Below are 15,489 nucleotides of genomic sequence, written 5' to 3'. Positions count from 1 at the left end.
TTGAACTAGTACAACCTTAATATGCACTTCGATCATGCACTTTATGTCTGTGAATCACAAACAGCACAAGAAAGGTTGATATGGCAACGTCAACACAAGTCGACAAAGTTGACAGGATAAAAAAATTAAATTGCAGGCCCTCTGTTAGCTTGAGTACCCACTTGGTGGCGCTATCTAAATGTTGTACATTAACTGGTCAGGCAGAAAGCAGTTTTTCCAGTTGAGCAGCATGCCGATCTCACAGACCGGTTTCTCCAGATGACTGACATCAGTCTACTGCACGGACATCAGCTCCTCAGCTTTAGCTCACAGGACTAATACGATGAAATTATTTTAAAAACGACCTAAACTGCTAGTCTTTAGAATCAGGCATCAGGTGATACCTTTCCATCCATTTTCTTTGTCAACTGCACCAGAAGCAACTGCAACACTCCTACAGTCATCCCGGAGAGGATGAAGAATGGAGTTCAAGGCCCTTGTGTGTCTGTGCTCTGCTTGAAGGCCAATAATCATCTGTCACAGGCACAGCTTTCATTTGGCCTGTCCTATATTTAGCAGACAAAGCCTTATCAGCCTAAGTACTGAATTCAATTTAAAGGGACATCATTAATCTACACTCATAAATCATTTGTGCTATGCTAATGTGGGTTCCTCTTTCCTCTGCTCAACATCAAATTTTCTTTTGCACAAAGCGTAACCTTGCATTTATCTGTGGTTACAACCATGTTTCAAAAATATGAATTATGCCGATGCAGTACCCGCCATCCCTTTGAAATGCATTTGGGTTTCCATGGAGAACATGCCTGGCAGTCTAAGCTTTGCACTTTGCATCACAATACCACCAGGTTTCTCACTTAGCTGCCAGTAATTAACATCTGGCTGAGAATGAGAAAGTCTGTTATGAGGGGGAAAATAAAATTACCTTCTAAGAACACTTATACTGGGAATTCCAGAGGAAAGCAACAACACACAGAAGCAAAACAAGAGTTTGGAAAATCTGAACAAAAATAAAGGGTCAACAGCAGAAAAGCAAGAGAACAGTTTTAGTAAGAATATTCTCCTGACTTAATCAAACATCCAATTTGTAGCACGTTGCACTGAGGGATACGCTACATCTGAGCTGCACTGTCCTGACATTCCTCAGAGACAATCCTCTCCCTGTGCTCAGCAAGCCACACACAGCAAGTCCTTGACATTTCAGTCGGTGTCTGTCCACTTAATGGACAAGGGACAGTCATCCTATGAACAAGGCCAGTCTGCACGCTGAAAACAAATGCACATTCATTTTACATTATCTGATACTCTGTTCTAAAGCAAATCATGCAGAGTCTGCAAGTAGTAGAGGGCAGATAGGGACTCCACTTCTTGCTAACAAGCACCACAACAGGCCAATAGATCATAAAATAAGCAGTTATAGAGAGTTCTGCTCTACTTGAATCTGAGCTGAAATGGGAGAACAGAAGACCCTGACTGACAGAAAATTCAAATGTAGCAGTTTTGTGAAAAGAAAACATTTTTGACGTACTTTCCTAAAAAAACCAATGAAATGAAAAGCAAAATAATCAGCAAATTCAACATGGAAAATGAATAATATCTTGTGATTTGCAGCCCTATAATTAGGAAAATGATGTGAGCGACCAGTTCTCCCAGCCAGATGCAACTCCAAAGGCAGGTTCACATGCTTTTATAACATAAAGCAAAATTGAAAGAGTGCAAGACATACAATCTTTGCTTAGTTTTAAACCAGAGAAAGGAAAAGGTCCTTCCACACTCTGCCCAAACAGCTCGGGGTCCAAAGAGAATATTGTTCCTTTCTGCTCTACGAGACGTCGTCTAGGCTATGAAACCTCAGCGTTTATTACGGGAGAAAGTTGATGAGTACCCAGCTACACTTGGCCAGCTTAGTATAACTATCAGTTGAGACCGTCTAAATGTTACTGAGGCTGAAGCCACAGAACTCCAGTGTAAATTCACTGCAGGTCAACTGTTGAACCAAATTTTTCTTTAAAAATTAAAAAAAAAAAAAGGCACAAAGATGAATATGGCGCAGTGTTCTCAGTACAAGCAATGACACTGTTCTGTAAGCAATCATTCAAATTGCTAATGGCTTCAATAACATGGACTGCTAAGTTTTCATTTCATACCAGATGTTTTATGGGTCCATTTGTTTTAGAAAACGTACACAGTGTAGCTTTAGTGTTGCTCTACTTAGGGAGGGGAGAATCTAACACTCAAGCCATTACATTTTCTTGATTTCAGCTTCTACAAGGACTTTATTCTCCTGAAAACACTCAGCCACACAATCAGGTTTTTCATAAACATCCTTCTGTGAAGACTCGCTTTCATAACGAAACTATTGGGCTATTAGCAGAAAGTTTGACGGACAAAGATGGACAAAAACATGAGCGCAGATGTAGAAACTTTTTTTACTAGCTTCCGGGTCATTCTTCCATGCACAAGTTTACATTCAGGCTCTTCCCTTGTTTATGGAAGAAAGCCTACAGCTGAACAGAATGGGCGGGGAAAAGAAAAATCTTTGACCTCTAAACACCACCCTGTGATGCAAGCATTCATCAAGAGATCTTCGAGTGCTGCTGATAATTTTTGAAGCATCCATCACCTAAAATAGGCTGCTGTCAGCCTGTGTCTGCATGGCCTACTCTGTCTGCAAGGCCGGCCGAGGGATGCAGTTCCATATGGAGCAGACCTTGCTTCACATGGTTGGGCTGCCAATGCTCGGCCGACTGGACCCAAGCCAGATTTCGAGTAATCTGTTTACATCGCACTCTCTCAACTTTAAGCTCTCTGTGCTATTAAGTCTCATGATCTGCTCCCTTATTAACTAAGGCCTCCCTCCATCGTGCTCAAGAGTTCAGTTGGCAAGTTTCATCTTGTGTTCTTCAAGTGATCGAGAGGAAAATTATAAAAAAATATAAATAAAAGTCAGGTTTTCAGGGAGTCAAGTCTAAAGGTCACGTGCAGTATATGCTTCTGTGTCATCTAATCACGCCAGCTGGCAAAGTGGTTAGAGGTACTTCCAAAGGCCACTTTTAAAAGGCCTCCTCCCCAAGAACCTAAAATCACAGAGTGAGGCATGATGTGATAATCCTTGACCAGTTGGGACAAGGATTATGCACATTTTCAGACTCTCCTCAAGGGCGTTCATAGTTACATTTGAGCGTACATTCAGTCTTGCATTAATTCTCACATCCACACATTGACACACAATTACCGCAATATTTAAAAAAAAGGTGCAATGCAGCTGAACACCTACACCCCCAAGGCATTTCAGACCCTAACAAGCAACCTGAAAAGCACCATGGCACCTGAAGATATTTAAGTATTAATATTAGTGCCTTAAAATCTAACTGAAGTTGAGATATGAAATCTGAGATCTAAAGTCTACAGTTCTTCTACATCCTGAATACCAATGTATTGGTAATGTTCCCAATACAACTAGTAAGAAGATTATTAGCTGCACCATAACATCTGCAACGCCGCTCACAGAACTGAAAAACCGCATCTTATTTACATTTAGTTTCTAGTTTAAGGTTGTGTCCTTGGACACCACCACACCGCTTCCAGAGGGGCTGTTATTTTTCAATTGCATTCCCTGAAACTGCCAGCCTGGCCACTCGCATGTCTGTGACGCACGCTGTATCTCATCCACTGACTTGAAATGGCACCAGTTCAATGGAAATTTCATCTTGATTATATTTAAGATTGTACTGGCGTGGCTGAACGCCCTGTGCAGAATGGCATGCTAGCCGCAGCTGAGGTTTTTCTTCCACCAAATGCATTTTCAGATTCATCAGGATGGTCAGTCGAAGTCGGAATTGGCCTCCTCACACCAGGGAACAAATTCAAAATAAAAACCCCATCAGTTTTGGGGGGGAAAAGAAAACTACAAGCGACCATGAACCCTTTAACAAAAACATTTCTTTGGAGAGCTAACACTAAGCACTTAAATTCAAGTAGTTCTAGGAAGCAATCTAAAATGTAGCAGCTGTGCTGGGATAGCTCCAGAGCCCTACAAGGAGATAACCCTAAAGTCGAGAATGAATAATATTAGGATAGTATTTTTTTTTGAGCTGCTCCCTTTAGGGGTCAACACAGCAGATCACCTGCCTCCATCACACCTATCCCTAGCATCCTGTCACACCGACAACCAAGAACCTCCTCTGAGGTCTTCTCTTTTCCTCCTGCCAGGCAGCTCCATATTCAAAATCCTTTGTCCAGTATATCCACTGTCCTTCCTTTACACATGTCCAAACCATCATAAAGCCTGAGCTAAGAAAATGATGAAGAAAGTCAATTTAAAAAACTTATATGTCAATATAATGTTAATTATTATAAATAACCCCATGAAACTTGTCAGTATAAAAGATTTTCACCAAGTTTTCCCAACAACCGTTTGAACTTGCAGCAATAGTTTAATCTTCTGTCGGGGTTGCCTTAATGATTGTGCGTCTTAACACAGATTTCTTGTGTTACAGGCAATTTAAAGAAGTGTCAATTTAATATTCAAGTGCTAACTTTAAAGTAAACAGCTGTGGATAACAACATGAGCTTAACTTCTGAAATGTAAATGAACTTCAAAAGAAGCAGCAGTCTTCCCACAATGTGAGAACTCTGCAGTCAGCACTTTACAACCTCATACTTAGCATTTCGCTCCCTCTCCGCCTAAACAGTTGTTCTTCCCCAATAGTGACTCCAGTGCTGCTGGGGTGTCTCCTCCTGAGAAAAGCCCAGCGGCAACTGACGATAGTGACTCTTCTTTATTTTCTTTATTTTCTAAATCACATCAGTGTCACGATATGCAACATGATAAGGATAACGGCTCGCTTGTATAATGCCTTACAGTGAAGCAGCGTTTTGTAACGGGGGTGGAGCATTCAGAATGCACAGCACAGCAAAGAAGCACAGTGGGAAAAGTGGTAACGTGAGCGTCATCATGTGACGCAGAACGGGCAGACTTTCTCACAACCTCTGGGAAAAAAGACGAGCTGCTCTCGATAACCATCCCTTTAGCTGTTTAAAGCCAGTGATTTCACACTTAAAATTCTTAAATTGCAAAAACTCTGTTTATATACTTGGATCATCTCAACCTGATTTTTGTATTATTATTATTCCACATTCACACAGGAAGCCTCACTTTGCTCATTTTCTTTCAACCGCTCATTCATCCCAGCGTGTCTTTAACAGGCTCCTTTAGGAAATGAAACGCTGTGCCAGGTCATGTTTTAGAACATTTTTCACAGTAGTTTGGTCAAGGGCAAAGTCAGCGGCCCGGGGATCATCAGCGAAGCTTTTAATCCTGCACTGTGCTCGTTTTGGAAGCAGGAAACCCTGGCTGGTACAGCCTGGTGACATGAGGATCAAACAGTTGAACTGTAAAATTTTTAAGGTTTGTGACCTGACACGAGGGAGAGCTACTGCACAGTCACATCTTTAGGTTTAGCTAGTTCCAAGGACAAAAATCAGTTCAACGTCTCTGAAGTGCATAAAGATCTTTCCACATAAACTTAAACAGGATATGGTTCTTTTCTGATGGAAATTGTTCAGGTAAGCGATGCTGCCTGGATAAGCATTAATGCTCCCTGTACATTCACATTACTCTCACAAGTCAGACACTAGAAACCTCAACGACAAGACTGTTAGTGTCCAGTCTGACTGCGCATGTCGGCCTCAGTCAGGAAATGGATAGAAAAGGTTACATAAGTTTCTCTGAAACCTGAACTTGAATAATATCGCTTTAGATAGGAAGGACTACTCATCTTCCTGCCAGAGTTGGAATAAATAGCTCAAAGTATGCTTGGCACGTACACGCCCCATATGCAAACAAATATAACCACGTACTGTTTAGATGTTTCGATAATGTCAAACTGAGTCAGTACTTTGGAAATACCCCGATAACATCAATAACACTATTCTTGCATAGCTGGCAAGAAAACAGGAGGAATAAACAAGTTTTACTCACGTACAAGCAAAACGTGATCAAGCAAACTGCTATATGCCAAAACAGGTGCTAGGTGTTTGACGACTGTGGCAAACAGAAGGAACTTTAATGATAAGAATCACATGGAAACAACCCACAGAATAAACCACATCAAAAGCAGACCAGAGACACTTCACTCTAACAAACCCTGAGTGAATGCTGCCTTAGCAGAGCACACTTGTCATTCAGGCTTTTTCTGCTCACACTTTGCACTCCAATGGATACATGACACCATCCTTCATCGATACCATGCCAAGCGTAATGTACCATTTCATGCATGCAATTGTGTTGCTTGTTTGAACAAAAATGGGGCCAGCCTCAATAGCTGTAACTTTCGCTTTAAAGATGAAGAATACATCTAGTGGAAAACATTTTAATCCATTAGCGTATGACCAGAACAGCGGCGGTTAACTCTCACACGACACGCACTAGCGCATATCTCCAGGCTCAGTCGGCCATCAAAGGCCGATGCACACTAATTAAAAACAGTCATTTGTGTAATGAATTGTGTAATATCTTGAGCACACTAAAGCACATTGAAATGACATCAGGATAAGATTAAAAGGAAAGAACAGACAGATTGGGCTCAGTCAACAGCAGTTGACAGCTGCTCAAATGTGATGATTTTCTGAGCTTGAGCCACACTGAGGGAGGTTTTTCCACCAAAGTATCAACTCTGACACTTGATCAAACCCTTTATCCTTTTTATATCCTTTTTTTTTTTTTTTTTAAAGTAAGCTCCCCCCCCACCCAAAAAAAATTCCATAATTTTTAAAGGCCAGTAGGGCTGGGCCATATGTTAGCTTGTGCAACCAAAGCACAATTTTTTGTAGAACATGCTGCAAGCGGGCCGTCGTGGCGAAGGGAGGAAACACCGCAAACTAGGGCTGTGCGATATGACCAAAATCTCATATCCCGATATAAGACATCTATCGTCCGATAACGATATAAATCACAAAAATTTAACATTTTCTGTAAATTCTGCAAATCTCGCTTGGCTGAAGTGTTTCCAGCTGGGCGTCGTGTACCTGGAGTCGAGTGTTGTAATCGATGTATGAAACGAGACATTTTTAGACATAAGTTGTAACGGCCGCCATGTTCTTTGTGAGTATTTATTACACGGCGTGCTGCGGGGAAACGCCTGTTCTAACGTTTGAGTCTAAGGTCTATTTTTTAGCACCTGGCGGCTCTTTTTTGCTTCTCATCCGTAAATAATCTGCTCTTTCACGTGATTCAGTTTATTTTGAAAAGTCTCAACAGGATCTTGAGCTTTATTGTGAAAGGTTTATGTAGAAAATAAACAAGCAGACACGCGATGGTTTTACCGTCGTTGTTGCTAACGACAACGCATAAAAACAGGCGCTTGTCCGTCTGTAGTGTGGCTATATTAAATATAAGAGAAAGAGAGAACTTTAAGAGATGAATATAGACACTGCAGTGTCCATCAAAACGATGAAAAAAATATTGCCGTAAACAGCTTTTTTTGCGACACCACGAAACAAACAATAGCGTAAAATGAAACAATAGATGTTTTTATATCGTCATCCCATATATAACGTTATATCGAACAGCCCTACCGCAAACCTATTTCATCTAGTGCTGTCGGCGTTAATCTCGGTAAAATGACGTTAATGCCATAACTGCATTAACGCGGCAAATCTCCGTTAACGAGTTACCGCGGATTGCCCCGTGCTTGGGGCTGGACGGCGTTAACGAGCTAACAGCACTAATGTGTTTGAAGCAGAAGCAGTTGTTGGAGTACAACAAAGCAGTTAAAGCACGTGAAGAGGCGTCCGCTTCAACTAGCGTGGTGGTGAGGCCAAAGAACAGCTGCTTGCTTAAGTGAAAATAAATTGATTTTTTTTTTAAACTAATAAAGTTGTGGAGTTGTAAAGTACTTTGTCTCGTGTCAATTATATTGTCAGTATACAGTTATTGCAAATTTTCAAATATATATCGTAATAAATATTTTTGGCCATATTGCCCTGCCCTAAAGACCAGTTTCCTCTAGTTACATACATGCCACTGGTAATGAAATAATCATGAGTGTGCTTATCAGCATTTTGCAGTTGAGATAAATGGGAAATATTTTTTTTAATTTGTTTAAGCCATCTGCTTCTATTGTCTGGAACAGGTCAACGTCATGTTAAATCTCTGCCTCAATGGTCAAGTATGAACACAATAGCCCAGACACTGCCAGAGGAAGCATCAGCAGTGTGAAACTGTACATGCTCGTGGGCTGTGCGCTCGTGTGGAAATGACCTAACAGACACCTGATATCTAGAGGAGGATTGTGGGCGTTGGGAACAATCCAACAAAAAATATTATCAAAAAATTTCCTGACATGCCAACATTCCAGCCCCTTTAAGGTTTGGAGCAATACACCATCAGTTTTCAAGCACAGGGTCTAATATTTAAAAGCTGTTTCCACACTCTTGGTTAAATGGTGAACATTAGAGATTATCCGCATTATGATCTGTGGAAGGAAAAATGAGAGTGGAAGATCATCTGACACAATATTTTTTCTCCTAGGCGTTGAGAGAAATTAAAGCTTTTTGCTCTCGAGTGCAGTCAGATGTCTAAGTGAGAGCACTGTACAATGTAAACAGTTATCCTTGTGTCCTCATCTTTCTAATTCCATGCTTATGAGATGGCAAAAGGCCCTCAGAAGTGCACTTTTCCCTTTTCTGCAGGAAGCATTCCTCTCTAATGACAGGGGAAGTTACAAGAAGGTCCATGCAAACAGTGAACCAGGAGAAAACACCCAACATAAATTTGGTCATCTTATTAAAAGGTGGGTCGAGCAAAAAAGCTGTGATCTTCAACACGACATCTGTGGCCAACAAACTTCCTGAGACTCTTGCTCAAAGCTAGGTTGCGACGAAAAGGGCTGGGTGGGGTTCAAGCAATAAACGCAGATATAAGAGGATAAAGTGACTAAAGTGTTGTGGATTTAAAGTTGTGGGTGAGGAGTGCGTGAAGAGCTCTGGTTTATTTTATTTAGATCAAAAGTGGCCTCGGTGCCACCGCTCCCACCACAGTTCCATCGACTGGCGTTAAAAAGCGGCAAAGTCGAGTTTTCCAGACGATCGCCCTTTGCTAAATTGTGATAATAGTCTAAAAACATAGCTATTAAAGTTAAGTGAGCTTCTAGCCAAGTTCAACAACAATTTCAGCTAGTAACCACAAAAAAAGTCATGTGTAGCACCAGGCAATAAATCTAACCTTACTACTGTGAAGCCTGATTTAAATGGGATTTTTTCCAGACCTTACAAATTGTGTTACAAGTCAAGTCAGCCTTTAGGTTCAGCACATTATACATAACACAATCTATGCTCTCAGAATCTTACAAAGATTCAATCTCCCCAATAATCACAAAGAAAATAATATTGTTCAAACTGCTTTTGGGTTAGGTAGCAAATTTTGTACTTTTTCACGAGGAAAATCTGTCCTTTCTTTTTGTCTAGAAGAGGTGTAGAAGATTGTGTCTAGATTTTAAGTGAAGTGTCAGCCTATTTGCTGGCTAGTTTTCTGTCTTACAGCTGCAGCAATCTGAAACTTGAAAGTCAGTGGAAATCTGTTACATCCCAGTCACAGAAATCACATATGGGACAAATACAACTGCACACACCAGCCTCTATAACATCATGCTAATCACACAGTTCCACTTTGACATTGCAGCTCATGCCCTACTACCCACGCCTGCTTTCAAGGAAAAATGCCACTGATAAAATAAAAAAAATAAAAAAGGTTTCACGTTGTAAAACTATTTAAGAAATGCTCCAATCCTGCACGTCACTCAACCTTCTTCACAACGCTTTACTGAGTTAGTATTGTTTCAGCACACAAGGTTCACAGAGCAACTCTTTAAACCTGCCTCTCAACATGCAGAGATCTTATCCTGGCTGCTGAAGCTGAATTATTCAAAAGGAGAGGGAGAGGAGAATACAGTAGGACTTCTAGGTGGGTCACTATCATTACAGCAGAAAGAGATGAGCTTAAACTTAGCACACGGATGGGAAAAGCATTCATAAATTATGAAACCCGAGTTGCTGCTTAAGGTTTGTTCCTTAAAGGAGACTAGCCCGTTATTCACAAGTATTCAAATTACATCCACTGATAATTTGCAGCAACTTCAATTCTTTGAAATAGCTGGAATAATAATAAAATTACTACCTGTAACATCTAACCAACTAATGGCATAATATCCATCAAGGGAATGACATAAGGATCAAAAGTGTTCTTAAAGCAGGAATATGTAAAAGCTTTAGTCACTCCAAGCCATGACTCCATTGAATATTTCAACACTGTAAGTGAATATTTATCAGATTATGATGATGTAAATGGTCAGCGCTACTGGAAACAATATTCTATGATCCTGCTGTTCCCCGGCATCATCTTATCTCACTAGACAACCTCGAACACTAAGACAATTCAGAGGTTATCTGCAGCTACAAATTTTCTTTTCTTTCCATTTTATCTGCATGATTTATGTGTCAGGTCCATCACATCTCCCAACAGTCAGCTGGAACTGGCTCTGCAGTTTCCCTGTCCGTCCTGCAGGGCCCAGTGCCTGCTCACCCAGCCGTGCAGCTGAAGACAGCTCCTTCTCTGATGATTCTACCTACAGCCTTACATAACTTTTCAAAAAGTCCCCGAGTGTGATCTTCCTCTCCCTATTTTCTCTTGCATTGCTGATTTGCTCCATCATTACCTGCACATACCAACTGAACCTTCAAGCCACTATGATGAACCAAATAAAAGAGCAGAAACGTGGTTCTTTAGTCCCTTTCTTCAAACGGGATATATACATTAGGCCTCTCCAGTTGCTAATTGCACTGACCTGGTGCCAAATCACCTCAGTCCTGCAAGTCCTCCTCCTGCAGCCTGCTGGCTAACTCGCTAGTAGGCTAATCTCTGCTGGCAACTTTCAGAGGCACGACCCCGTGGACTTGCAACTTGGATGCGAAGTCTACAAAAAGTGCGTGCCCAGATCGGCGTTAGAAATTCACGTTTTATGCTTCGAGGTTGCAGCCAAACGCGGACCGCTGTGTTGTGTGCCGCAGTTAGAAATCCCTGTGGAAGTTTTGTGGGTTTACAAACACAAGAACCACAATGGCGGTGCGCCTTTCTTTGAAAGCACCAACACACGGGCGAATGCACACACGCTCACGGTTTGGAGATGAGCAAATTGTGCAAAGCAAGCGCAAGAGAGTAAATACAAGCCCCTCTTTTTGTTCACCCCCTCTTCTTTGCATCTGTGTGAACTTTGCGCCATATTGAGCGTGCCCGCAGAGCCTGCCTGCACGGCGCAATATTGTTTCCAGGAAAACAAAAGCCGCAAGAAAACAAAGTAGCCGCCACTCACCTTGGCGATAGCCTTCTTATATCTCATGACAGCCTGCTGGATGAGTGTGTGGACTTTAATATTCCCATCCCCGCACGGCACAACCACCCGGGTCCTGCCAAAACACACCGTGACTTTCATGGTTTAGTATCCGAGATCTTCACCAGATTCGGAGCAAAACCGAGAAGAGAGGAGGAGGAGAAATCCGCGAGAAAATTAAAAGGAGCATGGGTTTTTCGTTTGCTCTGCTCCGAGGCTGTCCCGGTATTCCTTCACAGAAGCGAGAGCTAACGGTCTTTCCGCCTCTCCCCGCCGGACGACATTGTTTTCTGCGTGTTTTCAGACCACCTGTTTAGCTGTGTCTCTCTCTCTCCTTCCTTCCTTCCCTCTCTCGATCCCAATCCCTCTCTCTCCCTCTCTCTGCTGAGCTAATGCGCGGTCATATGTTGCCTTCACGTGCACCTGGTAAAGTTTAACTAAAGTTGACCAACTTAAATCAATTAAAGAAAAATCTATTTTAGCAATCAGTGCTCGACTTGGACCAGTTTGTTACAATCTAGCTATATCAGTCGGTAGAATGTGGTTATTTCATTTACCATACAAGTTAAGGTTTATTCTATTGATCAGTTTATATTGAACCCTAAGCTTATCCAAAGAGGCTTTGTCCTTCCCCAAAAGAAAAATAACCAAGACCTCATTAAAAATTCTATTTTTTTAAGTAGATTTTCATTTACTCGGGTATAAAGTTAATTTTATTTCCCGAAAGGCCAGAAAAATAGGTAAAATGCACAGATTTCAGTTAGGTACATTAACACAGACTCATTACCAAAAAACAATTTTGACCATGGAAAAAAACGCTGTTGGCCAAAATGTTTTTCTTGAGAAACTGAAATAAAACACGGACATGATGATACACACAGATACCACAACCTATTAGAGGTAGAACTGCTATTTCAGGATTGCAGGCCTTACGAGCGGGACTTAAATGCAACCTCTAGTAGTGATGGCCGGAGTTGCACCGTGACTCCGCGCTGTGGTCAGTGTGGGTAATGTTTGGCGCCCACGGGGCAGCGGAGGGAAGAAATAATGAGAATCGACACACTGAATGAAAATAAAGCCGAAACCAGCAACTTACTGTGTTTGTAATTCTGCCTTGCAAGGACAGAAAGCTGTGTGAAATCCTCCAAAGTGGAACACTTTTGTTTCTGTGACTTAAGAAGCTGCTTTAAAGTTAAGACTTGAGTTTGGTTTTAAAGGACGAATTAGGATTAGGCAGAGATTAAGTTTGGTAATAGGAAATGACTTAATAAGTAATTAAAGACTTGGGAATTATGTGTGTTTCCACCACCAGTGCACATTTCTTTTTATTACTCAGTGAAGTATACTTTATTTTTTCCAACATCTAATTTGATGAGACGCCACTTATTAAAAGTTTCGTGTGTACCCAGCCCTTTACTACTTTTGTCTACTGCCTCACCTGGGATTAAAACAAGCCCCTTTACAAAAACCAGTCCAAACCCATGTGGGGAGCTTTCAGGAACAGCTTCCTCAGAACATGCATGGATCACATGGATCGCCTTCCTCTGGCTGAACACAGTGAGTTATAGTGCCAAGAAAGGATGCAGTGCGAGGTTTAGTACAAGAAAAGAGAACTGCTGAATTTGAAGTATGCAGAAAGTGTGTGTGTGTGGTTTATATGGTCAGTGTTTCAACAGGATCGCTCCATCATGTAGTGCCAGCATGCAGCTGGGAGGCTATTTTAACTCTTAACACAGCTGGAGTACTCACAGGCCACCAACCACAGCCACAGCAGCTGTCGCAATGGATTAAACAACCTCACCTTTGGATATATGAGCACTTGTTTATCATCATTTGCACAAAACATAACAGAGGAAATGTGCAATCACACTGTCATAACAAAAGAAAGTAACCTATAATTATAGTGAGGGAGGCAAATGAAGAAACATCTCACTGACGTTCTGGTACAGATATATGTAGCTGCAGAGCAACAGTGGATCCAGTTTCTACAACAAGCAAAGGGGTGAAGGGGAAAATGGCTTTGGCCTTCAACCTTTCTAGAGAAAGCAAGAACAGGTTAGAAAATCCACCAAATAAAGGGATATCCTGGCAAACAAAACAAGCAACAGTCATTGGCTGGCATTTATTCTATATTAAAAACAGCAGGAGTAAAAACAATAATGAGATGTAGAAGATGTAGAAGCTGACCATGAGTCAATTTTTCAGATGATTACACTTCCCAAAGTCTAAAATTAACTTCCATTCTTAATAGACAAGAAAGCCTGTATTTGATATGCCCCACAAGTAACCACACACAGTACCATCAAGAAGTATTTGATCCCTTCCTGATTTCTTATTCATTTACATATTTCTCACACTTTCACGTTTCAGATCATGAAACACATTTTAATATTTTATAACAATAACAAAGTCAAGCAGGCTAAAAGATCTTAAAAAGCAACACATCATGGCCCGAGTTAAAAAAAACCTAAAAGTCCTTGACATCTATCAGTCCGGAAGGGCTACAAAGCCATTTCTAAAACGTTGTTTCTCCAGTGAATCATGGTGAGAGCCCTTATGGACAAACGGAGAAAACTTGGAACAGTGCTGAATCTTCCTGGAAGTTACAGCCTACTAGAATTATGCATTGACGACTCATCCACGAGGGCACAAAAGAACAAGGAGGCCTCACTTGCCTCAGTTAAGATCATGATTCATGAATAATGCTACATGTTACTGATCTCCAAGACTTTTGGAAAAATATTCTGTGAACTGGCGATATATACACTCTAAAGTTTTTTGGAAGGTTTCAATCATGTTACAATTGTTATAAAACTAACAAAGCATTTTATAACAGGAACTTTATACCAGCAGTTAAATATGATGGTGGTAGTGTGATGGGCTGCTACAAACTTCAATCTGTAATATAATTAATGTCTTGAGATACGCAAGCTAAAAAGCTCCTAGTTTCAAGAGGATTTAAAATTAAGTATCCACCAGTCAACATAACCAAGGACCATATGTGTTTCAGTAGTGACCTCTTGTGGTGCACTGCTGTGGTACCTCTTTAAGATGATTTTAAATCTTATTTGGCATAACCTTTATTAAAAGAGCAAATATACTACTTCTTGGTAAGCTCAGTTATGGCATTTATAGAATTTCCTATTTGTATTGCACTTATTTAATATCAGTGTTTCCCCAAACAGAAACATCTTCCATTTGCAATTTCAATGAAAATATAGTATATGGTTTTAGGATGCACAGTAAGCACAATAAACGCCATAGGAGATGGGCCTACCCCTTTGCAGACATTACCTGCAGTCTTTCACTTGGTATAAGATGCTACAATTGATCTTTTTAATCTGCAAATTAATACTTGGAAAAAACACAGCTATAAAGCCTCTGTATCTTCATCATTTTGTGTATGGTTATCATGAGATGACATTACTTTACCCTCACATTTTAAACTTTGACTTTCCCGAAAAAGGCCATGCATCTTCCAGAAATATGGCAGTCAAGCTGGAAAGGCCATGGCAGATGCTCAAATACTTCTTTGATGGTATTATCAGCGTGAAATTGTGTTGTGTAGTTATCCCAGGCTAATTTTGTGCTAAAGAGCTGTCTGGCCCAGGTCATATGTAACTCCCCACTGTCAGGCCTTTGTGTCACCCCAGGGTCCCCCTTCTGTTGCTGGTACTTGGCCATCTGGAGACTCCATCCTCTGGCTACAGGATAGGCCAAGGAGATGGAGGAGGAGGAGGGAGCAGCAGTGGGGGAGCATTAAGACAATGTAATTTTGTAATATAAAGCTGTGCTAGTTAAAGTATATGACACAAAACCTTTACAAAATGATGGACAGCAAAACTGGGAAAACTTAAATACTGTAGTCAGACTAATACTAATATCAATCATCATAATGCTGAAAGAATGGTTTACACTACAGTGAATGTAATGCATGCTGCACTCATGTTGTATACATCAATGCATTGCACCCAACAACACACATAATCATTTTTTCTTGAATTATATAAATTTATGCCACACCGTTTGAGATGAAGAGGACTACTCTTTGATAACATCGGGTGGCGCTGTTGTAACAGTGCAGCCTCTCCAGGCATACAAGAGG

General features: G+C 41.0%; 1 protein-coding gene across 11 annotated transcripts in view; it reads right to left on the bottom strand.

Moving 5' to 3' along the window:
* pard3ab (par-3 family cell polarity regulator alpha, b) overlaps positions 1-11,772 on the bottom strand; it is a 244,451-nt gene extending 232,679 nt beyond the window's left edge. For 9 of the 11 annotated variants that reach the window (XM_026150928.1, XM_026150930.1, XM_026150937.1 and 6 more), the window contains exon 1: positions 11,367-11,772. In XM_026150928.1, coding sequence (XP_026006713.1) covers positions 11,367-11,486 — 120 coding nt within the window. In that variant the 5' untranslated portion in view covers positions 11,487-11,772. The remainder of the gene's footprint in view (positions 1-11,366) is intronic. The other 2 variants (XM_026150936.1, XM_026150938.1) reach the window with 1 other exon arrangement.
* Positions 11,773-15,489: the final 3,717 nt, after the last annotated feature.

This window comes from Astatotilapia calliptera, chromosome 18 (genome assembly GCF_900246225.1).
Source record: "Astatotilapia calliptera chromosome 18, fAstCal1.2, whole genome shotgun sequence".
Lineage (NCBI taxonomy): Eukaryota > Metazoa > Chordata > Actinopteri > Cichliformes > Cichlidae > Astatotilapia > Astatotilapia calliptera.
Note: the sequence above shows the minus strand (reverse complement) of the source record. Positions and strands in the feature narration are given on the sequence as shown.